This window comes from Anser brachyrhynchus (assembly GCF_964034855.1).
Source record: "Anser brachyrhynchus genome assembly, chromosome: 1".
Taxonomy (NCBI): domain Eukaryota; kingdom Metazoa; phylum Chordata; class Aves; order Anseriformes; family Anatidae; genus Anser; species Anser brachyrhynchus.
The window spans coordinates 142,949,925-142,976,272 of NC_137694.1; the positions used below are offsets into that span (position 1 = coordinate 142,949,925).

Here is a 26,348-nt window from a genome sequence, read left to right on the forward strand (position 1 = left end):
GCTCAAGACCTACAGCTTGGTATAACATTCCCTACCCACCAACAACTCCCAAAGATTTTAATTTGGCTTCTGTGTACATCAGGAATGTGAGGTCGAGTCCCTTCTTTGGAAGCTCCGCAGGACAGAGAACTTCTCTGAATGTAGCTTTGCTTCAGTATCTAGATTTCATTGTACTCCACAGGAAGAAAGAAGTTGTTTTTAGAGGAATGAATGAAAAAAAAAGTATTTCTCAGATGGAGAGAGACTTTTGCAACCACTAGTACCTCCATGATTCTGGGAATAAGACCGATGGGTATCTGTAACTGGGCTGTGGAAGAGCCCCTTCACAAAATTGCAGTAGGAATTCGGTGGTCCTCAAGAGACTTAGATGTTATTGTTTTGGCCAAAAGTCTCAACCATGAGGTGACCTGAAAATAGCAAGCATTGCCAAAGGAAGAGGAGCCTGGAAGCTGACAAAAACAGTTTTGTGAATCTGATCCATTTTTCAGAGTTCTGGATGTGGGTCTTTCCCAAGACTTTCTTAGACAAGGACTTCTCTAGAGGTACCCAGCTTTTCTATGAGACTTGGTGGATCACACTGAGCTTCAGGACCCTACCAGCCTGCTGCTGTACATTGGCGTATGTAAAATAACTAAGTGGGAAACTGTTTTTTCTTCCTTAGAGCCCTGTCAGACTTAAGAGATGTTCCCACTTTTCTCTGTGAGGAAACCCAGGCTGCTTAAAGACCACACTTTTCTTTTCTTTCACTGAAATGCAAAAAATCTAGAACAGCAAACCCTTCCTCAGCAGCGGAGTAAATCCAACCCTTCTGAAAGTCAAGGAGCGAGGAAAGGATAAAAGCTTTCATACAGCCTACATCAACTCCAAGGCGGTTATGAAGAAAAAGCAGAGGCACCTGATTAGACTGCATGGGGGAGGAAAGTGTCTCAGACCATGACAATACAATCTCCTCACAGGAACATCTCAGGAGTGATTCAGCCACACAATGATCACTGTGGGGAAATCTGGGGGAGTCTCTTTCTTTGTACATACTGTCCTTTCCTTTTGCCTGTGACGAACCGGGCTGCAGTTCTGCTTATCCTGTGTGGTGTCCTCTTCACCCTTCAAAAAGCAAAGGGCCAGCCAAGGTGCAGACTATGTGTATCCCAACTGGGGGCCAAAAGACACCATACTGAGGAGTTCCTTGCCCTCTGTGGGCACAATCACAGCTCTGTTGGGGGACTGGCCTCCTACAGAAAGTGCCCGCTCTCCCCCAGCCTAACCTGGGCTCTCCTTTCCTTTTTACCTCCATTGTTGCCTTGCTAAGAACAAAGCCAAGAGCAAGGAGAAAATGCTCTTGAAGCTAAAATTTAAAATAAATAAATAAATAATATATATATATATATATGCCCGATATATACATAGGGCAGCGGGCAAATAGCCTTACAGCAACAAGTCAAACAGAGATGTTCAGCTACAATTTCTAAATTACCTTTGCAAGAGGCAAGAAAAAATCACTCGACTGAGCATATCATCCACGGAACTGGTGGGGCTGGTGCCAGAAAAACCCTGTTGTGCCTTGCTGATTACTGAGCGATTAAAGCTTTAAGGGGGCATCTCCTTCCACCTGCTGCAGGGACAGCTAGCTTGCTGACAGGGAACTGAAATTTCTCCTTCATGTTGCTGTACCCGCTCTGGAGACTCCCTGAGCTCCAGCTAGAACATGGTCGACAGACACAAAAGGGTCAAAAGCCCCCCACTAACGTCATGTATCTGGGCCAGGCTGAGGTGACGCTGCTTGCTACGAAATTTCAGCTTTTCTTAAAATACGGTGGTAATGGAAGTGTGGTGATTTGTGGGAACAGCATGATCCCCGGTTTCCTGCTATTAGTGCTGTGTAAACCTGAGCTCTTTTTCTTCAGACTGCCAGGAAATAGATACAAAAGTATTTATAAGATTTCACTTTTGCAGCATAGCACTAAAAATAGCACAATACATCATTCATAGTACAGGTCTCTCTATTCTCTTATCCTACTGCTGAAGAAAGAAAGGCATAATGTTATCAGCTAACTGCCCTCCCTGCCTCTTCCAATAAAGCAAGTTTCAGCTACCAGTGTTGCTATCAAGGTTAAAATCCCCTTTGTTTTACAACATGTTCATTGCTTAAGGGCACTGTCATTGCCCAAAGGGAGCATAATGTTCAAGTCTCATTGAAATATCAGTAAGTAATATCAATAATAAAGAAAACACAGAATACATTAACAAATTCACTGCCCATAGCTATGTATCCATGATATATGGGAGCGGTATTCAGAGCATCAGTTCAACAATACTTTAAGTCAGTGCTCCTTTGACCCGTGCTGATGAAGATGGACAGACAGGTTACAGAAGATTATGCCTCCAAGGGTCATAAAAATGTAGAAGGTTCCCAATTGCAAACTGATTTTTCAAAGACAATTACCTGCATGATTTAACCAGGCGGCCATTTATGCCTTCCAGGTTTCGTATCATTAATGTTTGTTTCCTCTTGGATTTTTACTGTTTCTCCTTTGCTCACCTTTTTTTTCTTTTTCTTTTTGCTCCATGTACACACATTAAAAAACTCTCTCACACTTCTTGTCCTAGGTGATTTATTCCCAAGAAATTAAATTACATTTTTATAAGACCGTGTTACTGCAAATGATAGTTGAAGATTTGCTGAAAAAATTAATTCCTGATCTGTTGCCGTGAAGAGCCCTTGCTAGCACTGCACTGACTCTGTCTTTCAAAACCAGATGGAAGCAGTCCAATGGTATGATTAACTTCTTAGTCCCTGCAATTTCCTATTGCTCTACTTGCCCTAGATTTCAGGATTGACCTCCTGCTTCACTGCAAAATGCACAGTTGCTCAGCTTGATAAATCACATGAATACTTTTTTGATCACAGTTATCTACTATTTACTACATACCCAGTGAGGTTAATCATATGCTGAGGCACTTCATATGCTGCACGCATATACACTCTTCTTCCCAATAGCACTTTGCATATTCTTCATGCTGCCAGCCAGCAATGGGACCTGTTTTCCCCTTACCAATATTTAAAAGACCACAGTCATGCACCTTGTCTCTTTTTCACCCCATGTTAATTCTGTAATTATCCACACATGGATTCTTAAAAGAACTAGCGAGCCAAAGAAAATACATGAGAAATTACTAGTCAGACCTTTCTTTTAGCAGACAGATATTTTTCAAAATGCTAATGTTTCTGTGAACTAGAACCGATCGTCTCCCCTCTAATATCTTTGGGGAGCTATTGAGAGTGCATGGGGTTGCCCATAGGGAGCTGCGAAATGTTTGGCTATCATGACAGCAAACTGAAGAAAAAATGCAGCTTAACTTTTCTTTCTCTTTCTCTAAACACCAAAGGAATTTCAGTATTTAGTATAGCAGCTAGGGCCCAAAATTGCTAAAATTCCCTGGAACAGCTCTGCTTCACCTTCTCATGCAGCTTTTCAATACATCCAAATTGCATCTCCAGAGCTATTGTAGAACAGTTCCAAACAAACACCAGCAACAGTCAAGGCATGGGAAAGCATCCAACGGTGAATGGATGAGTGCTACAGATCTCGCTTGCAAGTTAAATAAAAGGAAATAGAACCCAGTTTTACAGAGATATCTATTCCTTTTTATTCCAAGCCTTCCACACAGGCTCTTTTCTGAAGCCCGTTTTCACCAATTCACAGCAGACTCCAGTAAGGGAAATAATATCCTATATGCAATACATAACATTACTCTTGTTCAAGTTCTGTACCTAGGAGGGCTAAGAAACTCTAGATCATTTCTGCCATGAGATGCAGCACCTGTCACCCTTTGCTACCCTGTACCAAGTGGGAGGGTTGCAACTGTGGGGCACCAGCATTTCCAAACAGCCTAGCTTTCACGTAAGGGATTAATGGCAAATCCATATCCCCTGTCAGAGATATTCTCTTTCTTTTTTTTCCTTGCAAAGATAATCTTCAAAGTACAAGCAATGTACTAACTCTGCTGGAGGGAGCCATGTGTTTGTTTCTACGGCAAAGAGCACCATGCGTGCATGCTCTTCTCCAGCCAGCCTTTGCATCCCCCATGATCTCAGTTCCTTCACTCTCTGCTGGGACACAGATCAGCTGTCCTGAGCCAAGGCTTCCCCTCGGCTGTCACTGGTCGCACAGACCTGTCACATCACGGCTTGCTGGCCAGCCAGCAAGCTGAGTCACTCCGCTAAGCTGACCGCGTAGCTTCGCGAGTGGAGGACTCGCACAGCATGAAAGGCGATGTTATCAAACAACTCAGTCCAACACAGAAGTATGTGGGTGACATGAAGCACGTGAGTATTTTTGCTAGCTGCCACCAGGCTATTTACGTCCTTTAGGGTATCACAAGTTTAACTGCTTTGCTTAATCACAGCTCGAGCAGATACTCGAGAACAAGAAATCTTTGGCTCAGTCCACCGAAAGTTTTAGGGCTGCTTGGACAGCTGTGTTCCCTACTTTAAATGATCTATTAAAAGTCTACATTGCCTCTTATTGTTGCCTTAATTCTTTACAGGCAGTGCCTCCCAGGCCTCATAACTCAAATGGTGTATCTCAATGTGGCTTTGTCTGAAGGAGAAGAGCCATGCTACAGATCCCGCTGGACTAATCACCGACCCTGTTGCTGCTTACAGTATCAGAGGAATGGAAGGGATTGTCCCAGGTCAACCTTTTCCATTCAGTGTTCCTCACAGCTGAGTGCTAGATGCAGGCACACACCTGTGAGAGGTAGTTCGGCAGCACCTCTGCCTCCAAACCATCTCTCTGCCTGCAGATGTGTTGCTCTGCTGCTTCTCATGACCAATCTCTCAGTTCTGCACACCCATCTTGGGACTTGGTAGGTTGGGTTGATGGTTGGACTTGGTGATCTTAAAGGTCTTTTCCAACCTAGATGATTCTGTGATTCTATGATCAGCACTCTGGAGGACAATGGGGACAATTTTTTTGTCCCTCAAGACCTCTAATGCAACCAGTCAGACCTGTTAGGGTAAACCAGATCATGCCTGGCATAGCCTGCATTTCAGTGTCCTATCAGCGACCAAGCATGGATGGAGAGGGTATGGTTACAGGAAAATGTAAAGTACACCCCACAGGAAGGTGGACAAAAGGTCAGATAGGCTTTGAAGCTCACCAAACCTCATGAATGGAGCTCTTCTACAGTGCAAAACTGGTGTTTGTGTTGAGACGCCTTGTCTATCAGCAGCCCAGGGTGGTAAATCAAACAGTTTTATCACAGCCTGTACTGAACAGTTCAGGCCTCGATGAAACACATATATAAACCAGGTGCTGAGTGTAAGCTGGTAAGCTGGCTCTTACCAGGTGGGGTGGAAGGGCTGGCCAGCACAGCAGCACGGTGGCCGGGCTGCGCGGGTCCCCTCGCTGCCAGATCAGCTCCCACCTCTGCTCCTGGGTGAGGGCGGGCAGAGCTAGCAGGCTCTGTCTGCATCCTCCACGGTAGGGACACAAAGAGGATAATAGACTGGGCCTGTGAATTAAGCGTGTCCCATAAGTACCACCCAGGCACTGCAGGGAATGAGACAGCTTTTCCCTATTACACCGAGAGAGGAAATTCAGCGGTGGCACAAGGCTTTCCTCTAAGCATCCAAGACTCTTAGTCAGACCCACTTGGCCTGCACTACAGCACAGAGAAATAAAAGCAGCTAGGGGAATAGAAGTGCCGTAGGACCACTGTAAATCTTTACTTCATGGAAAATCTTATCTTGAACATGAATATGAGATGTGAGTAAATTTAATGTGTGGATTAAGTACTGTGCGGTCTCCCTCATGGTGGGCTTTTCAGCCGAAAAAGAACAAAAGAATAATAATGAGTGTTGTGTTTGGGTATGATTACAAACATCTGTAATTTACAGCTGGACATTCCCCATTGCAAATGTATCCAGCAAGCAAGTGCTTCTGGGTTAGTGAAACAGCCTGCAAAAAATTAGCTTTTAACTTCAGTCCTGAGGTCAGAGTGCTGGGACCAGGGGAGTCAATAATAAAATCTATTTAGCTCAGTGGGATTAAGCAGGTTTAAGAGCTGGCTTAACCACACTGCTCACTGTTAAATAATAGCAGAACGCATTGAGTATTTCAGGTACAGACATTTTTCTTAATTTAAAAGCTATTCAGGCAGTGGATTCGAGAGTCATGCCATTGAAGATATGCTAGCACTATACCATTAAGGTGTATGAGTTAAATTTTTGTACTTCTCTGTCCCAGAAATTGAGCAATCTTTATAGTTAGACCACTTTACTGAAAAGCATAATAAAATTAAAACCAAGCTGTGCTGTATAAACATTTAAGGTTTTCCATGAGAGAATGAAAAGTGAATGGGGCCAGTGCATCTTTCCTGACAAAACAGTCAGTGCATGTGCAGAGCAACCTGTCTTCTGGAAGCAGAAAAGCTGTTTCAGTCGAGCTTCTGGGTCACTAATCTTTGTGTTTGCACATAAATCTGCTGGGGGTTACTGTGGCAGTCTGAAAACAAGACTGAGTGCAGCACACTGAAGAAATCAATGGCTACAGGTTTAAAAACTCCCCTTTTTTTGCCTCTTTCAGTTTAGCTAACTGTTAGCTTTTTAACAGAACCTGAAAGCAAAAACTGAAATGGGAACTACTGGAGAATAAATTTGAAAAAAGAATGGTGGGTGAAATTGCCGAGAGCTTGATTTAACCTGCCACCTCACCTCCCTTGGCGCTGGGACATGCTGGTGTGTGGCCAGGCACTCGTCGCTGCTATTGGGACACAAGCACTGAGCAGCAACATCACAGAGGCAATCCCTTTAGCCAAGGCTAGGCAGACCCTTTACAGTGCCAGTTTTGGGCCCCTGCTCGATGCAGAGAGGTTCCTCACCCCCAGTGGGTCTGGGACCATCGATCCTCTGCTCTTCCTAGGGGTGACAGTGCAGGGCTGGGGGCTTGCTGACTGCTTCCAGGGGCGGTTCTGTGGGAATGCTCTTTGCTCAGCCCAGGGGAAGGATGCTGAGAAATGCCTCCTCACACTGTCACACCATTGCCCCACCACGTGTGAAAGCTGCTTGGCCTGGTGGCTGAGCTTGCACACCTCCAGAGAGATGGACACGATGCTGCCCTGACTCCTCTTTCTTTTTGCATTTGTCCCCATTACAGCAAATACTCATGTGCTCTACAACCCAGCCAGTGATTTCACCCGCATCCCATATGTTTCAGTCTGTTTTTTGTTTTTTTTCCTTAAGGGGGGCAAAAGAAATCCTAAACAAAATGGTGTTTGTAAACTTGGCAGAGGTGGGGGGGGTGGGGGAAGGTTGATAATTTTGGCAGTCTTAGCCTCAGACCAGAGAGAAATGTTATTCATCCGTGCACAAGATATAATTCAGCCTAAGTGACAGGCTCTGCTCTGGAGAAATCCTGGCCTGAGCTGGCTTCGAGAGTCAATTACTGCTTATTCCCAGGGAGGCGGGGGGCGGGGGGCCAGGCGGAGCGCAGGGGGCTGCCAGCAAGGCAGGGGGAAATTTACTCTGTGTCAGCCTGCATGACACAGTACCTCATTTGTGGATAAATGTAAATCTGCTGGTTCTTTTTCACAGGCACTAAAACGTACAGTCTCTCCTTCCCCTTCCCTCCCCCCTGTTCCCAAAACTGGAAAAGAAATCAGGACCGTCTTAGAAAGCTACCTTATATTTCAATCAATCCTCTTTCATAAAAGTCATTTAAGGTAAATACCTGTGCAGATTACGGCCCAACTATAACATTTACTATGGCCCGAATCCTGAATTCCTTGCTCAGGCCAGTTTCCCATTGAAGTTGATGGAAATTCGCTTGAAAAAGAGCTGAGTAAAACCTGAAAGCTGGCTAAGGATTTGGTCCCTTTCTTATCTGCCTGAAGCACTGCTGCAGTTCCAGAAGAAGTAAAAAAAATGAATTAAATTCCTCTAAAATACTGATCCCTCACAACTTAAGGGGTAAAAAAAGGCATTGTTTTTGTGCCTGAAATGTACGGAGTATCTCATCACAAGAGGAGCAATTCCCAGGGAAAGAATTTGGAAAAAGTCAAAAGAGAACATCTCAAAATAAATGAAGTACTTATTGCTGAAAAATGAGCTTAGATATATCTCAGCAAACTCTAAAGCTGAGAATTTACTGCATCATTCATGCCTTCTCCAGTAAGTTTCTTATCTCTCGTTTGGTATCACAACAAGGGATTCTGCATACTCTGTATGAAATACAACAAGACTGTGATTTTTGCAGTAATAAACTCTACACATGCATGACAAATCCAAGCATGCAAAATGTTTAACATCCCAGTTCGCAGATACTTTGGGGACAAAATCCGATTATGAGTTATATGCCACAATAAATAGGGCTCAACGTTTCATAAAGCAATTTATAGTTCATAAAAATGACAAAATGTACCTGTCAGACAGAACGCGGAGAGCAGATCTCTGTGCTGCCTGCTGGAAGAAAGGGCAGAGATGTTTATTTTATATTCTGACTTTAAAATTACGAGTACAATCAACACTTTAAAAAATGCGTTACACACATTTTTGTCACGTGTCCAAATTTTAAAGTACTAGCAAAGTAGCAGAGAGTCTACAGCAAAATGGACATTCCAGCCTGGTAAATGTAAGAACACTTTGTTAAGTACGCCATAAACCAGGAGATTGTCAAAGCACAGCGCAGTATTTGAGGTCTGAACTACTCTATTTAGACGGTTTTCTGCAGGTCTCTGAAAACTCTGCAGGGCTCAGCTCTCTTCCTTCCCCTCTCCCGCTTCCGCACTCCCACTCCCTCTCCTTTACCATCAGTCTCCTCCCATTCTTCCACAGAAACAAACATCACATATTTGGTTCCTTGTGCGATGAAGCCTGTAGCTATAATTATAGATTTTGCAAAGCTTGCCAGAGCTGCCGCAGACTTTTCATGAGCGCTGCCATGTTAATCTGCTGGCAACTCTGGGCTACGCAGCACAGGATTGACCTGTTGCTGGTTTGCTCCTCAGTTTTTGCCTAGCACAACTCTTTTGGATGGGGTGGGGAGGCATGGTGCTCGTTCTTGTGTTAGCCAGCAGTCCTGGGAATAGAAATCGTAGCCTCTCAAGTTTAATAGGACTCCCAAGCCTATCCCTGAGCTGGTTTGCCACTTTATTATTATTATTCTTTCCCCTCCTTGAATCACTTCAAGCAGGGTGATTCATGACTTCAGCACAGTAACTAGCTGCTAAGCAAAGATGAAATCCATAATGTTCTGAAAATCTACTTTAAAGCCCCAGTTCTGCTTGCAGCTGCCCAGAGTGGCTCCTTCCCACTCATCCCTGTCCGGGCTGTGCCTCGCCTGGCACAGAAGGGACACAAAGCCACGCAGCACAGACAGTCAAGGGGCAGAAAATTAAATGTAGGTTTTCTCTTTGCAGCCACCAGCAAGCATGTCTCACAACCGATCTCTCTGGCTCCTCAGGCTTCAGGGGGCTGCATCCTCACCCCTGAACGTGCATCCTGGCACCCTGGTCAGCACCAGAGAGCATGAAAGCAGCCCTCCTGGCTAGGCTGCAAAGAAACGCTGGATAAAACCTCTCTTGCAGTTGCATTGACTGGAGCATTTCACAGACAGGGGTAAAAAGATCCCCTGAATGGATCTGTGCAGATCTGACAGGAGTGCAGAAGTGCTTTGGGAAGGGTTTCTGCATGATTTTGGAAGCAGGTAATTTCAGGAATAATTATGCCTCCTGGCTTACCCGGGGAGGAGTGGTTTGCTGTGTGTCCCATGCCAGGTTGTCTGGAGATAAGGGCTATGCCACATCCCCTGCTGGCAGCACGGCTTGCAGGAGGGTTTTCCCTTAGCTTTCACTTTTTGTGGTGGGTGGAGAGCCCACAGGAAGAGCTGGAAAGGTCCCACCAGCTCAGTGGGAATGTGCCCATGGCATGAACCTGCTAGTTTTAGCGTTAGGAAAATAATATGGGGATCTTGGTCTTTTATTGTCTCCAATAGCTCATTCTACTTGCATACTCTTTGGGTACAACCCTGTCTGGGTCCACCAGGACACTGGGTACAGGACAGGTTTTAAGGGGAGCACCTGCCCTTCATTTTAGCAGGCTGGGACCTTGTTTGTTCTCACCTTTGAGGGGGGACTTGCTATGACAATTTCATCCCACTTCTTGCACAAAAACACAGGAGAGACCCAAACCTTGGGTTTAAGAATGTCTTATGACTTAATTTCTTCTTAAACGACCCAGACCAATGTGAGCCCATCTCCTCCCATATCTAATTACTCTCACTAGCAGGAACCTTTGGCCATCGTGGGTCTCAAATTGCCCGGCTCCCAACACTGACCTCTGCACTGTGTTATGCCTTTGCCTGTAAAGCTCTGGAGCCTCCTGGCACTATCAGAGCCCTTCCCCATGACCAAGTAACATAGACATCATGCAAGTCACCACTCCTTCTTCTCTCACATCTTTCCCTCACAGGCAGCCACTACGTGGCAGTGCTGTTTAAGCCACTTTTAGTGTTTCCTACTCTTGGCTTAGACCACCACAGGTGGCTGTGCAATGAAGCAGGTTTGATCCAGCTGGAAAGTAGCACTCTTCCTTATCTATCTATCTATCTATCTATCTATCTATCTATCTATCTATCTATCTATCTATCTATTTTCCCAGGTCGTTTGTAACCTGCATGCCTTTTCTGAGCTGCTTCCCCAGGGGGAGGGAGGCAGTGCAGGGTGCGGTGTGAGAATGGGGACAGGACTGAGGGGGCAGCAAGAAAAGGGCAAATCTGCCAGTGAGTTTGTTTTCACCTGACGTCTCTTTTACTTCTTTCTGGGGAGATGCAGAACTCAACCTGAGCAAGGTTTGTGGTGGCTGCAGGAGCAAGAAAGAGACTTCTGTTTTGTAGCCACACTCCTCAGGGACCTTGCAGAGACCTCAAGAAAGCACACATGGACTTTGATGGTCCTAAAAGCTCCTTGACATGGGGATGTGGAGTGCCTACCACTCTTGTATTTCCCTAAAATCCCTAATTTTGAGAGAGGGAGAAGAACTGTGTACTTCATCTTCCAGTCTAGGCGGAAGCAGCTCTCAGGAGGGAAAAGGAGAGGATTTGTCTCGATTTGTTCGGAGTGCTAAACTGAGCCAGGCCATGTGGGGCTGGACTGCAGCCTCAAGTGCCAATCTTCAGATTCCAAGCTGGTACATCCAGCCGCTGACAGCCTTGAAAAGGTGATCCTTTCTGGGCCAGCAAGTGGGTTCAGATGACAGCCAGGGCAGCAGGGAGAAATGTACAAGTATTTTTCAGTGACATCATTCTATTTTTTCAATTAGCTTCTCATATTAAGTCCTTTAATAAGCGTCTTTCTTCACCAGGATGCAATGCAGGTTGCAACTCACTCCTTGCCTGGAGGTGTCACATTCTACAGATGAGACTACTGATTTCTTACTCACACTGTTTGAAAATACAGCCATGTCTGACTGCGTATTTGTGTGACCCTTTGAGTTGGTAATGGCTCCATTTCTGAGTGATGGGGGAATGCGATTCAGTTGCAAGTTTACCCTTCCTCCCTGGAGAAGCAGATCTGTTACCTGCAATGAAAGGCAGTTAGCAACTATCTGGCAATTTTAATTCTAGCCTATATTGCTCCCCTCTCCTGGAGAAAGTGAGCTGTTGTAATTAAAAGTAGTTAGCAGTTCTGTAGCAAGTATAAATACTTGCGGCCACTAATTACAGTCTGCTCTCTTGTTCCCCTGCTAGAGAACTTGGCTGCTCAGCTTAGGGAGAAATATCTGCCCTTGGTTCTTGCTAACAGTTTTATTGTGACCCCATTTAAGCTCGTTCATGAATCCCCATGGAGGGTCATGACCCATAGAAAAACTCTTGTTATAGAAATGGCTTTCTCTGATTTATTATGTTTCTAATATGCTGGCATTATCTTTGTAACAATGTAAGCAAAAGGGTGGTACTTAGTATTGTGTCCTGCCTGCACTGCTATTTTTGAATAGCTTCCTTTTGATTGTGATATTTAATTTGCATTTTATTTTACATCATTAAGAACATTACTGAGGCCAGCTCACCATCCATCAAGAAAGAAAATGAGAATATGCTATGCATTCTTTATTATTCCTGGAAGTAAGTGACTATGCTGGCTACAGAAATTAGGGATAAGAAATAATTTTCAAAGTTCAATGCTGCTGACAGAATTTAAAGAGCTCCAAGAATTACCACTAAAAAGTGCTCTTGATAAGCGATTCTCCTGATAAGCGATTGTGCTAGACTCTGATGTGTTCATCAGTAATGAGTATAATCCTAAAATTTCAGTTCCTGGAATCAGTGGGCTTACTCATGGAGGGAGGGTCTCCTCAGTATGAACAAGGATATTGGAGGCCAACCCACAACATAATAACTTTAACTCTGAGTAGGAAGCAGAGGAGGAAAAAAAAAATCACTTAGGTGGCTCAGGTACTTGGGCTTGAGAAAGTAGCCACAGTACATTTGATGGATTACTCCGTTTCAGTACATCAAGAGTTGTAAATTACAGGATACCGGCTGGTTAGACTTCTTTGTCCCACACCTGAATTGGTTATAGATACATTTAGGGCAGAGTTTCATTGATCTGCCTATAGTTCATTAATCATTCATGAAAGATCCTCGCTGTACCCTAAGACTACTGAAACAAAGCAAGTTTTCAGGCAGCAGTAATCATGTTCAGGTTCTCAATCTCCAGAGATTGCATGTCCTCTCTCCATCTTTTATTGCAGTGAGCCGGAGCTTGGGAACATAATCAGCAGATATTCAGGTTTCAGTGTGTGTGTTAAATGAGCTACCAAAATTACTCAAAGTGTCACAAGTTGCAAGCTGTTGTTGAAGAGAAATCAAAGAGGAAGTTAAATACTTTCATAGTAATTGGGGCTGAGCAGCGAGCTAGTGCATTGTAATTGGGACTGAGCAGTGAACAGAATGGGTTGAATACACAGCTTGAGCTGGAGATCCAGGAGTGTTAAGAGTGGTCTCCAGATTTTTATTTTATTTTATTTTATTTTATTTATTTTATTTTATTTTATTTTATTTTATTTTATTTTATTTTATTTTATTTTATTTTATTTTATTTTATTTTAATTTTGTTTTGTTTTGTTTTATTTTATTTTATTTATTTTGTTTTGTTTTGTTTTATTTTATTTTATTTTATTTTATTTTATTTTATTTTATTTCTAAAATTAGTTGGAACAGAATTCATAAACTGCTGGGTTTACAGTCATTTTTGGAAAAGAAGCAAATGACAACTAATGAAGAACGTTCTGCTGGACTTGGAAGAGTGTCTTGGACACACTGCAGGCTGATCATGGATGCATTTTCTTTTACATTGCCCAGGGCATGATTTGGCAAATAAAAGCCAATAAACTGACCAATGGCAAACTCAGACATTTTGTCTTCCATTTTTTCTTGTCCTGTGGAGTAACCACTGTTATAATGAGAGGGCTCAGTTATTGGCAGTTGTGTGGAGTTATATCAGTACAGTAGAGATTTCACTGAGGTGGTGCAGGTGTACATAAGGTGAGAATTTGAACTATTTCTTCTGTCACAGTGTAGCAATACTAACTGTCCATGCATGATAATAAATTGCATTGCTTCCAGAGCATCTGGGTTGTCTTCCTTGGGTCACAGACTTTCCCCTGGAAAGACTCTGCAGCAAGCCATTTGTGCTCTCAGTGAGTATCTCCCTTACTAACAGCTATCCACATTGCTCCAATGGATGTTGCTGTGTATCAGACTGCAGCCAGTGAACTGCAGATTAACTTCCAAGCTAGTGTTAAGGAAAGATGTAATTCCTGTATTCTGCCTTTTGGCAACCAGGCCAGAACAAACACTTTCATACTTCTTTCATGTGTCACTCTTCGTATGTCTTCCACATTGATTCTATTTTAATTTCTTAATGTTTCATTTGTTTTTAACTTAAATGCATTTTATTCCTAAGTTAGTGAAGCCATTGAGAAGTTTTGTGAATGGCATAACCTGATTGCTTACCATAATTTGAACCATGGGTCTCTCCAGAGCTTTTTTCTACTTCAGATCTGGGAGCTGTTGTGGACCTAGGGCAAAATCCTCGATAATTGTTTTAGTGTGAACCCACTTTGATCCAACCACTCACAAGGTTCTTCACTCTCGTATTAAGATTTGAGTTTAGCCCAGCTTTGTTTATAAGCACCTTCTTGCATTGGATGCTATACCTTTGTCTGTGAGATGGGGCTGTTCAGCCTGGAGAAGGGAAGGCTCCAGGGAGATCTTACAGCAGCCTTCCACTACCTAAAGGGGGCCTACAGGAAAGCTGGGGAGGGACTCTTTGTCAGGGGGTGTAGTGATAGGACAAGGGGTAATGGCTTTAAACTGAAAGAGAGTGGTTTAAATTAGATATAAGGAGGAAATTCCTTATTATGAGGATAGTGAAGCACTGTCACAGGTTGCCCAGAGAAGCTACGGATGCCCCATCCCTGGAGGTGTTCAAGGCCAGGCTGGATGGGGCTTTGGACAACCTGGTGTGGTGGGAGGTGTCCCTGCCCATGGCAGGGGGTTGGAACAGGGTGATCTTTAAGGACCTTTACAACCCAAGTTATTCTATGGTTCTATGAATTCTCTGTGCAGACAGCTTTCACTCCAAGGCACACTTTCCAAACATGTTAGGCATCCTTCTCCATTCTTTTGAAACTCTCATCAGCTTTCAGCATTCTCTTTGAGGAGTGCAGAGCTGCACCCTGCCGCAATGACATTCCCACCAGGACTCCACACAGAGGCAACAAAACCCCTTCAGATCCATAGACTTGCCATGCTTAACGCCTCTGCATCCTCGTGGCCAGAGGAGCTGCCTGAGGAGTCCAGTTCAGGCAGTTTATCCTAAGTAATTTTTAATGTGCCTCATCTCAATGAAATACTGTGGACTCCACAGTGTTCCTACGGGTTTTGTTTTGAGGATCACTTTTCAGTGTGGATTTCTGAGGGATTTAAAAGCACTTGTTAACTGTAGCGTGAGTGTTTCTCTGTAAATTTGCAATGTAAGTCTGTGAATGTGAGTTTCACTGTCTGGTTGATAATTATTTAGGATTTACAGGCTGTAAGACTTAGAAGGGTCTCCCTTCTTTCCCCTTTTGGAGTTGGTCATCATCAGAGCCACATCTTTTAAGAAACCTTAAAACCCTTTCTGGATTTCATGATTTCTCCAGGCCTTTCAACACCTCTGTATTCATTTTTCACCCTGGGGTTTTATTATTATATTTTTTGGCGTACATTGTTCTTTCTCCTCTGCTTTGCCCATTAATCCTTATTAATCTTCAGGGGCAGCACAATCTAGTGACTTGAACATGGCACCTGGGATTGAAAGACCCAAGTGCTAATCCAGGCTTTGCAGCTGACTTGCCATGTGGTTTCAAACGAGCCACATCTCAGCCTCTGTCTCCCTGTCAATTCTACGAAGATAATAATTCTTGCTTAACTGTACCTAAATACCTCTCAGGAGCATTGCATTAAGTAGTTAATACTTGTTAAGTGATTTGGATCTCCAAATTACTGTAAAAGCAGCATGGGTATTAACAATTCAGAGAATTTTATAAATCTGTGAATGTTGAGTCTTCTGCCCTGCATCTGTTCAGATTTCTCCTGAATGCTGCCTCTTAAAAGCGCACAGGGTTTCAAGACAGAGGAGTTAACTTTAATCTTTTTCAGTGGAGACAAGGAGAAGGTCGTTTGTGCTTTACATTGGTACTTGGAAAGTCCTTGATACTTTACATTAATAAAATGGTTAATTTTCAACAATTCTGGAGGAAGGTCTCAGTCACTGCAAGCAAAGCAGTAGTCACCTTGGAAAACTTCCATTGTCTCCAAAGTAGTCTTCTTATCTAGGAACAGGCCCTGTTGCTGAAGTACTGTTAACACTCGGGATACCTCAGGAAAAATGTCAGTGTTATGCCACAGGCTTTACAGGATTTACTGGGGAGTCTGAGAGGTCAGTATTAAATGAGATTTTTTTTTTTTTTTTTCCAAAAGCCCATGTATGTGAAAATGGGGGGAATACCAGCCTAAGTTCCATATATAGCAGTAACTCTGCCCGGTGAGGTGCTATGTCAACTGTCTATGAAGCATTTGTTACTACCCAATTGGCAGTGCTTGGATTGTGCTACGAAAAAAAAAAAAAAAAGGAAAAAAAGGAAAAAAGAAAACAGGGAATAGCATCCTAAGATGATTGAAATCAGTAGCTAAACTCCTATGGCCTTCAGAGGAGCAAGATTTTATCCTAGTTGCAGGAGGAATTGTAGCAATGGTTCTCCAGTCCCTTTTATTTAAATACTAATTTTGGATGGGATGATGGCTCATTTTCCTTATTTTTTTCATCACGTCTAATGCTGCTGCTGCCCCTCTTATAATGACATTTTATTTCATTTTCTTTTCTTCATTCAGTTCTTTTTTATTCCCTTAACCCCTTTCTCTTTTCATGATCCTTTTATTTTCTGACATGTTCTCAGCTGCCTCTGCTTCTGCTGTCACCCATCCCCATGCTTCACATCTCCTTCCCACAGCTCCTCATGCTGATGAGACATCCTGCTGTATTGGGTTTATATGGCAAGGTTTTGGTAATGGGGAGCTGCAGAGGTGGCCTCTGTGAGCAGAGCCCATGTCAGATCAGAGCCAGCTGAGGCTGGCTTCAAAAGGGACCCTGGCCAGAGCTGAGCCAGGGAGTGACACTGGTTGGACCTCTGTGAGAGCAGGTTTAGGAAAGGAAAAAAAAGCTGAGAAATGTGAGAGAAGCAGCCCTGCAGCCCCTAAGTTCAGTGCAGCAGGAGGGCAGGAGGTGCTCCAGGCAGGCAGCAGCAGCTCCCCTGGGGCCTGTGGAGAGGCCCCTGGTGGAGCAGGCTGTCCCCCTGCAGCCCACGGGTCCCACACGGAGCAGATCTCCACGCTGCAGCCCGTGGAGGAGCCCCCGGTGGAGCAGGTGGATGTGGCCTGGAGGAGGCTGCGGCCCATGGAGAGCCCCCGCAGGAGCAGGCCCCGGGCCGGAGCTGCAGCCCGTGGAGAGGAGCCCACGCAGGAGCAGGGGGTCTGGGGGGAGCTGCCGCCCGCCCGTGGGGGACCCGTGCTGGAGCAGTTTGCTCCTGGGGGATGGATGGACCCCGTGGTACGGAGCCGTGTGGGAGCAGTGCTTGAAGAGCTGCTGCCTGTGGGCAGCCCCCGCAGGCTCAGTTCGGGCAGGACGGCATCCCGTGGGAGGGACCCCACGGGGAGCAGGGGCAGGGAGTGACCGTGAGGGAGCGGTGGAGGTGAAGTGTTAGGGACTGACTGCAGCCCCCATTCCCCGTTCCCCTGTGCTGCTTGGGGGGAGGAGGTAGAAGAGGGTGAATGGGGGGAAGGTGTTTTTAGTTTGCATTTAGTTATATTATATTAATCTCTCTATGCTGAGTCTGTTTTGCCCATGATAGTAATTGCTGAGTGATCTCCCTGTCCTTATCTCAACCCTTGAGTCTTTTCCATCGTATTTTCTTCCCCTTTTTCCTTTCAGGAGGTGGAATGAGAGAGTGGTTGTGGCGGAATTCAGCTGCCCAGCTGGGCGAAACCACCCCACCTGCTAGCAGCACCCCATCCGGAGCTGAACGCCCAAGGGGAGTGAAGACGGCATGGCTGTGGCCGGAGCTGTTCCTCATTGCTCTCCTTTCTGCTTCCCTTGTGCTGGTGCTGATGATTCCCCAAAGCTGGGCTGGTACTAAAAGCTCACAAGCTGAGTGGGACAGACAGGTACAGCAACAGAGAAACCATGGGGTGGGTTAAGTAAGTACATGCCCTGTGAGATCCTGAATGTGTCAGGGGTATGTTCTCCTGTTACAGCCTGTAATAGCAGTGGTATTACAAACAACCTTAATTTGTGCTCTAAATTATCCATGGCTGTTGGTTATTTAACTGTCCTCCTGCAGGCACGCTGCAGTGAATTTTCCTGAAGGCAAACAGAGGTTTATGGCCACTCTTGTGAGGGGAGCGGGCTCAGAGGTGGTGGCTGACTCCAGCAAGGGCTCTTTCTGCGGCGGCAGGAACTGCAAGATGGTAAAACTAATTAACTGAGTTTTTGCAAATGCTTATGCAAGGACAAGGGAAAACAAGCCTGGAGACATAGGGGATAATCCCTCCTTATGCCCCAAATCAGCAGGCACTGCCGAATTAATTGCATCAGGACATGTTCCCATTGCCATCGTGGCAGATGTTCACAGAGGAACTCTAGATCACCACATGAAAAAGCAAACCAGAGATTTCAAGAAGACAGGGTAAAGGAAGACACATAAGGCAGTGAGGAAGTGTTGCCTTGGAAAGGGCGATACCAGCAGAAAATGGCAGACCTACAGGATTTACTAGAGCTATAACTTAGTCACAGCATCACCATGAAGAGACAAGGAAGATGCCCTTGTATTTTAAACTTATTTTCTAGTCTAATTTTAGAGGTGTGCATGGAGATCAGAGTGTTGTGTTTGAATTTCCCCAGATTTTGCATACTCCCAAGAGTCAAGCTGATCTCTAACCTTTTTCACTGTCATTTATGGTGGTGGTGTTCAAATTTAGAGCTTGATCTTGCCTGCCAGTGCATGACAGACATTGAATCTGATATTGTAAGATAGGCAGTGATGTGAGCCAAGTTTGGCAGGACAAGACTGAGCTCTGATTTTGTTTCATCTGACAGTTTCAGTGAGGCAATCTTGGTCTTCTTGTCATGCCTAGTGGAAGTGCAAATTTAGATGTCACAGAGATTTTAAAATCAGAGCTGGCAAACCACAAAAAAGCTTGGCTCAGCTGGCTTAAATCTTGCTCTGGATTTTAGTTATGTTGGATACCAAAAGGATTGCCTCTCTAATACAGAGGAAATAATGGACTTATCTGAGTTAAGTAAGGCTGTTACAAAGGCTATTCCTCTGGTCTGAAAATGCACTCACATTGTAGTGACAGAGGGCTGAGCAAGCCATTTGGATTAAGTACAAAAGCACCTGAGGTTCCAGCCATTCCTCAACCCAAAACTTAATTTTTCCATTTTTGCTTATCTCTGCTTTGTGTAGTTTCGGTTGCAGTCAGACTCGCACGTGGGCAGACTTCATGAAGTAAGTTTCCCTGGCTCAGTGGAGTGAGAATCTTCTCATCGGAAAGATTTTTCTTCAAGTTTATCAGTCTACTTTTTAAAGTCAAGTTCATTTGCAGCAAAGGTACGGGTTCCATGCTTTTTTTTTCTTCCTCTTTTTTTTTTTTCTTCCCAGGGCTGAGTGTTCTGATCTCTTTTTTTTTTTTTTTTTTGCTCATTTTCACTTCTGATCAAGCATCAAGTATTGCACCGATGAAGGGGTGAATAAAAGGGAGCACAACACTAAAATGACTTAATGTGGTTAAAATATTTGGACACGGCATATGTGCATGCAATTAGCACTGACTAAAAATAGTTCTAATGATGAACAGGGCTATGCAATGGCATCCTATAATTTGCCTAATCTAGCTGCTCTCTCTGGATGTACCTGGCTCTGCTCTTCGCTTGGCTGATCTTTGACATCAGAAAGAGCTGTCGTAACAGGGGAGGTCTGATGGAAAGAAAGCTTGCAGCCACTTTGCCTCTTTTTTAATTTCTTTCAGAATTCATTGCAGATTCCTGCACATTAGATGGAATATTAGATTTCATATGCAGAAGTAGTGCTTATCTGGACTCTGCTAAAAATTAGTCCTTCTGGAAGAAGGTGTATGCCTGACTGTTTCAGGGTAATTTGTAACTTTTTGTTGATTGTTGGTCCATATCCAGAAATTTGAAGGAAAAGTCCTGCACCTGATTAAAGAGATTGTCCTTAAATACATTCTTCTCACTTGTTTCTGGCTACCATTGAAGCACAAATTTAGGACTTAAAAAGTCATTTCCCAATGCTACTTATATAGGAACAGGGCCATGCTGACTGCCACTGACCATGGGGATGGACTTTTGCCCTGTTGCATCAGCAGAGTGGATTTGCCTGACAGACAGCCGTGCCAGAAATGTGCACTTCCCACGCTGAGCCCTGGCATCCCTCAGCACATATGTGATGGGGAGGAAGCACAAGCATGGATGTCCCCACTGGAGCTGTGGGTACAACTTGAATAAGTATTGAGATCTCCATTTCGGCCACTACTGGAGCAGTAGAGGAGCTAGGATGTGCCCCCTGGAGCAGCAGCCCACCCTGGCTGTTCCCAGGCTGTGACGGGTGGGGAGCAGCCCTGGGAGCCCCCAGGGTTGGGTGGGCTGCCTTGTTCTCCAGGGCTGTGGGTTAGAACATGCTCCTGAGACTTTTATTTCACTGCACCAAAGTGGTTCCTTGTGAACTTCCTTGAGGCTGCTTTTCCCTTGAGGTCCCCCACAGTTGGCTCTGGCCACCCTGCAGAGGGGACGGGTGAGCTCAGGCTGCCTGAGGTCCTGCAGGGATGCCTGTCCCCCTCCCTGTCCCTTCAGCAGGAGGGCAGCAGCTCCCTGGCAGACGTTGCCTTCTCTCTTTCTTTTATGCAGGGTGCGAGCAAAACCCTGTGCCTTATGTGCTGTGGGGGTATTCAGCCCCCATCTTTACCTGCTGCAGCCATGGGATATTAAAAAATGAAGAAGAAGGACTAAGGCTCTGTCTTGCCTTTTGAGATGCAGCAGGGGCTTGAGTTTGGAGCTGCGTCCCTGGGAGGGTGTTCTGATTGCTTCTTCAACTTCTGTTTATACAATTTTACAAAATTTTGGCAGGAATCAAGAGCACATACCAGGGTGTTGGCTTTTATGAATCTCATGGGATGTGAAAGTCAAGCTGACTGGATGAACTTTGGTTACATATTCCAGACAAGCACAATGACTCTATTTATTCAGACTTGGCAGCCAGAACGCAGATTGACTCTGTGGGTAATAAATTTTCACAGCCACAAAACTTCAGTGGCAACCAACCTGATCCTGCACAGAAAAAATGCATGCAAGGAAGCAGACTCGGGCTGCAAAAATATGTTAGATTATTATTCCATGTATGTGTACCAGTCAGTTAATTTTTTTGTCTATTGATTGACATGAATTACACAAATGGATCCAGGGATCTTTTTCCCCTTAAAGGAACTACTTGCTATTGCAAAATTTTCATATTGTAAAAGGACAAGTAGGGGGAAAAAAGAGAATTGTTCATGTTACAATTGACAATCTCCTTTCAATATTTCACCCAAGACTGATTTAAGTTATCCAGTGACCTCTACAGAGAAGAGCAGGGTATTATAATGGGGGCAGTTTCATGTGCTGTGCCACACTTCAAGGAACCAAAAGGCAATAACCACTACAATTCAGTACTCTGAACAATCTTAAGTACAGTTTTGACATCTTCATGCTACAAAGCTTCAGATGCTTTCTGGGAGAGATGATGATGAAATTATTACCTTATGTGTTATAAATCAAAATGAATTGGCTCTTTAACTTGCAGATTTATGTTAACTACCTTGGTATCTGTTAATTGCTTGCTCTTCAGATATTGATTGGGGATTAAAAAATATATTTTCTTCAATCTGTGTGATGTAAAATATGCCAACAGGAAATTTTCCCTCTGCATATTAGATCCTAAGATCACTGCCTGTAAAATTAAAACGATCAGTTTAAATGGATAAACTATGCTCATTAAAGAGGAAAAATACATTTATGTAATTAAAATTAAGAGACTAATATGTGTGGATAATGTAATTACTGTGGGCACACACACGCTCAGCTCAAACCCAGCCTCTTTTGCCTCTCCTGGGTCTGTGAATCTTGCTACCTTAATTGCTGGCACGGAGGGAGCGTTTGGGATCCCGAGGCTCTGAATCAGGCGTCTGTCTCGCATTTGGCCTCCCTCGCCCATTGCTCACATTCTGTGGGTCGGGCACAGCCCAAGTACCGGCCACAGGGCTGCTATGGCACCTGTCCCCATCTGCACCGCTGCAGAAACTTTCCATTTCTGCCTGGTGATTTCAAATGCATGCACAAAATCACCTTCTGAGTTTTCCACATCTTTTCCCCCAAAATTCTCCACATAGGAAGTAGCAAAAAAGAAAAGCGTCCCAGCTCTTGCACAGCTCATCTTCAGTTGTTTAAGAAACTGGACTACTTAAATGAGTACAATTGCTGAAATGCCAATTAATTCAGTAAGGAGAGTATGGGAATCACTCATGTACTGTTCCTATCCCTTCATCTTTGATTTCCTACTTTCTTGCTCCTGAGTTCAGGAAGCAATCTGAGATTAAAAAGCCTCAGAATTAAAAAGTGAAAAAAATGGGTTCTTCCTCTGACATTTAGGTACGTATCCATGTAATAATCTGTGAATGTGTTTGGCAGTGGGGGGGGGGGGGGGGGTCTGTGTTATTCTTTTTTGGGGCCTATTTCCTGTTAGGTAGATGAAAACATGGTCTTTTGTTTAGCCAACAGGCACAATCGTTTAGGTTTGCTCCTTAAGCAAACTTGCAGGTCTCAAGTGAGGTTCTGCAAAGCATTTTGTATGGCCAGAGGCAGCCTGTGCCCCCAGGAGCTTTTTATCTGTACAGCCAAGTTTGAAAAAAAAATGTGATTGGTCCATTTTAGAGAGAGGGGACTGCCACAAGGTAATTGCTGAAGGCTGCTGACGTGATGACTGGTGCTGAGCAATGGGACCTCGGCTCTGCTGCTTGCCACGCTGGTGGCAAATGCTGCCTTGGCTCTGGGGTCTTGTGGGTGGGAGCACAGAGGAGAAAGCCCTGGGTGGACCAGCTGCACCTTGAAGCTCTGGTCACTGAGTGAAGACCTGGCAAAGCACACATAGTGAGGAGCTACCCAAGCATGGGCTCTGCCAGCTCCATGCTGCTCTTCATTAGAAGAAGAACCCTACCTCGCACCCTACCCAAAGGACAAGCTGTGCCTCCCCATCGTTGCCTCTCCCCTTCCCCACCACCCCGTCCCCCCCGCCAGCACCACCGTGTTGCTGCGTGCCCTTGGTAGTCTTCAGACATCCCTTCTTGATCCTCACTGGACTTTGCCCTACGCTGTCTGTGTGATGTATTTTAAACTATCTAGACAAGCAGGAAGAGTAATTAAATGTGAAGTGTTTCGGGATGAAATGCATTAAACAAAAAGGAAATTGTATAAATATGTAAATAATTGAATTCATGTGCTGAATCTTCTCAACACAAAGAAGCTTGCTCAAAATAGATGAAATAATGGTTTAATATAAATATGAAAAGGCTTTGACTTACCTGTTGCTTGGAATGTATTGTAAAATAAAGACTTCTAATAATGAGAGTTAAAGAAAAACCTGGAAGATTTTCAGGCCTACATACCTAGAGTTATTTGCCTAAGGCCCTGAATTTCAGAAGTCTAAATAGCTCCAGTTACCCCTGACTGAAATAATCACATCTGAAGCCATGTTATATCCTGGTCTGGAGACACCTGCGAGGCAACCAGGGGCAGTGCCTCCCTCACGTGCTCCGGTGAAGGCACTGGACGTGCATTTTAATGCAAGGAGAAAGGGAAGTGGCTCTTGCCCTCTCACCCCCACCAAATCTACACCAGTATATTGAGAGAGACCTTGTGATAGTACAGCTTTGCAACTAGGGACTCAGCCAGCCATGGGAAAACCAAGATCCAGCCCTACTCCAGTGATTACAGAATAATTTGGACAAAATATGGCAGTGCTTCAAGGAGAGAAGAACCCTACGCTGACAAAACTGATCTCTCCTGGCCCATAGAAAACCTTGGGTGAAGAATCTGCTCCCAGGCAGGCATTTTGGTGTCTTTAAAGCCCAAGCAAATTCCCTAGTGGCTCTGTGATGAAGGGATCCAAGAGCCCATCCAAGGCTCTAGGCAGGTCAACAGCCCAGGGGCTGGTCCCCCAGGCCCAGGTCGTGCTTGAAGGATTTGGCCTGAAGTCTTAATCCGAATTCCTGTTTCTCCCCTCCTTGGCTGCTCTTTAAAACAAAACAAAATCCAATCAGGAGGAGACTGATACAAAAACCTTCTGGGTTGCATCAAGGTAATAAATCAAGACCCCTGCAGAACATTCCCCACAAATACAGCAGTTAGCACATGCAGTCTGGTGCAGAGCAAGAACATCTGTTACTCCATTTACAGTACTTTCATGTATTTTGATAACCTTGATGTATATTTTGAAAAAGCATTAGCAAAATATTTGCAGTAGCTCTGTCTCGACATGAAACATGCTACAAGTTACATGGTTGTTGTCTGGTTCTTACCTGGTCGTTCTCTTCTTCGTCGCTGCTTAACTTGAGGTCATCTTCTAGCATTCTGGAAAGCAAGCAGCAGAATAAGTTAATAATTATGATTTACCAAAATGTTTCAGATCTCTGAGCTACTGTAAAAAAAATAGAAAGAAATATATTTTATGCCAGGAACTCTGTAGAAGTGACAATGTCTTTATATTTTTTTCTTATCCATTTGCTATCAACTAACTTCTTAATTTGTTTCCTACTGTTAGTGCCTAAGGGAAAATGTTTACTGGAGTAATAATGGATTTTGCAAAGATTATTGTTATTACAATCACTGACAAACAATTTTTGCATGCTAAAAATAATATTTTTGATGCTGACAGGTCAGTAGTCTCTCTGAAAGGAAAATTTTGCTCCATTTGGCTTTGAGCTTACAAAACAGAACTAGATATTTACACTGGCAGTACTGCAGCACAAAATAAGATTCACTGATGTTTCCCAAAGGCCATTTTTACTTTATTGCCTGTTTGATGTAAAAATGACATTGACTGAAACAATTAAAACTAAAATATATTGTCTCAGTGCACAAGAGTATGCACGAGGAGTTCACTGTCATAGAAAATAATGCATCTTTTCAAAAGGGGATTTCATCTTCCCTTCCCATATCCTTTCCTCAACTTGTTTCAACTGGCTTTCAAAAAAAAGCAGTTTGTCTTTACCTCCATGCATTTTTTTTTTTACAAGCTAAGGTTAAGTAACCATCAGTTAAAGGAGCTGAAGAGGTGCAAAGATTTTCCCCACTGCTTGAAAGGTCTTCAAGAACGGGACCTATTTAAAAAAAACGCCTCTGTAATAACAATAATCATTCAGAAAGTTGTTAATTTTTCTTGTGTTCTGGGAAAAGGGAATCTGTAATTTAGCCTCAACTCCAGAAGAAAGCTTGGGGAACAATTTAAACACATTCTGTGATGTGGGTGGTCCCCGGAGTGTAAATATATCAAGAAGACATATGTAGTAATTTCAAACCACCTCCTCGTTCTTGTGCCTGGATCTTCCAAGAGCGTGCCTGAAAAGCGTGGATCTTAAATGGGCTGCCTGGCATGCCAGGTCTTAAACGAGCACTGAGCCCTCCCCCAGATTAGTAGCTGTTGGCACCATGTGCAGCTATATGTGCAGTCGCTGCGGTCACAGCTGTGCCCCTATTTCCCTGCAGCACCTTCAGGAGGACGTAGGTGTAGGAGAACAGAACTGGGGGCAGAGAAGGAACTCCTACTCGCTCACCTCTTAAAATCTCATGTTTCGCTTTTCCCCACGTTTACTTCTACTTACGCCGAGATTTTTCCTCTGTAAAACCAACAGTGCAAATTCAACAAAATCTTGGTGTGATGCGGACATCTCAAGTATGAAAAGTATATAGGACACCCTTCAAGCTGACAATGTTTCAGCAAGGCCCTCCTGGGTTTTATTGGGAAATATGTCCACAGGCAGGAAAAAACTCACTCTACCATCTCCTTAGTCAGCAGAAACTCTTGTGACTGTATGGATGCAGCCACAGGGCAAGCTAACGTGAACTGCTGAGCAGTTGGCACGTGGTACAGGTACCAGCGACATAGGATTCATCTTGTAGATGCTTAAATAGAAAAAGTTTCCTATAAACACTGTAAGATCTACCCTGGGTTTGGATCCTGACGCTTACAGGGGATCTTTTCAAAATAGCAACATTATATACATACTCATTTTTTTCTGTTTAGGGCATTCCTGAGAAAAACAGTGTTGGAAAATAGAAAGCACAGATCTGAGATTTGGCATTATGTAATTAAATGTGGCGAACACTGCATGGATAGTTATTTAAGCAGAGAGAGATCTGCTTATAGTGTGAAAAGCAGAGAGCTCCTGATGCCACTGCCCACGCTTCCTTGATTTTAGGTGCTTGTATTCCTGCTAGAAATGTGGTACTTCAGTACATTGTTTAAGATTCAGCAGGTTAGCTATTCTCCCATATAGAAGTTGAAAAACAAAAGCTTATAGTGAAATATTCTAGGTAGCTCTATGTATTTATTACTGTCTGGCTTTTTGTATCAACATAAAAGAGTGTGTACTGTGAGCCTGTGGCTCGCTGGTACCATAAGGCTTTGAAGGCTCCAGGTTGAGTGG

The 26,348-nt window shown here is 44.1% G+C and overlaps 1 protein-coding gene and 1 long non-coding RNA gene across 8 annotated transcripts in view; one reads left to right on the plus strand and one right to left on the minus strand.

Moving 5' to 3' along the window:
* Positions 1-26,348, minus strand: part of AFF3 (ALF transcription elongation factor 3) — a 337,924-nt gene that overhangs the window by 76,579 nt on the left and 234,997 nt on the right. For all 3 annotated transcript variants that reach the window (XM_080556980.1, XM_080556979.1, XM_080556981.1), the window contains exons 8-9: positions 24,222-24,273; positions 8,421-8,461 (exon numbers count right to left, since the gene is read on the minus strand). In XM_080556980.1, coding sequence (XP_080413106.1) covers positions 8,421-8,461; positions 24,222-24,273 — 93 coding nt within the window. The remainder of the gene's footprint in view (positions 1-8,420; positions 8,462-24,221; positions 24,274-26,348) is intronic.
* Positions 9,937-22,313, plus strand: LOC308178426. Of its 5 annotated transcripts, none has more exons than XR_013939758.1 (4): positions 9,937-17,762; positions 17,939-19,207; positions 19,920-20,102; positions 20,521-22,313. It is a non-coding gene; the product is annotated as an uncharacterized lncRNA (long non-coding RNA). The 5 variants fall into 5 exon arrangements; XR_013939759.1 differs by having other exon boundaries at positions 17,939-18,065; positions 19,064-19,207; positions 19,920-22,313; XR_013939757.1 differs by having other exon boundaries at positions 19,920-22,313.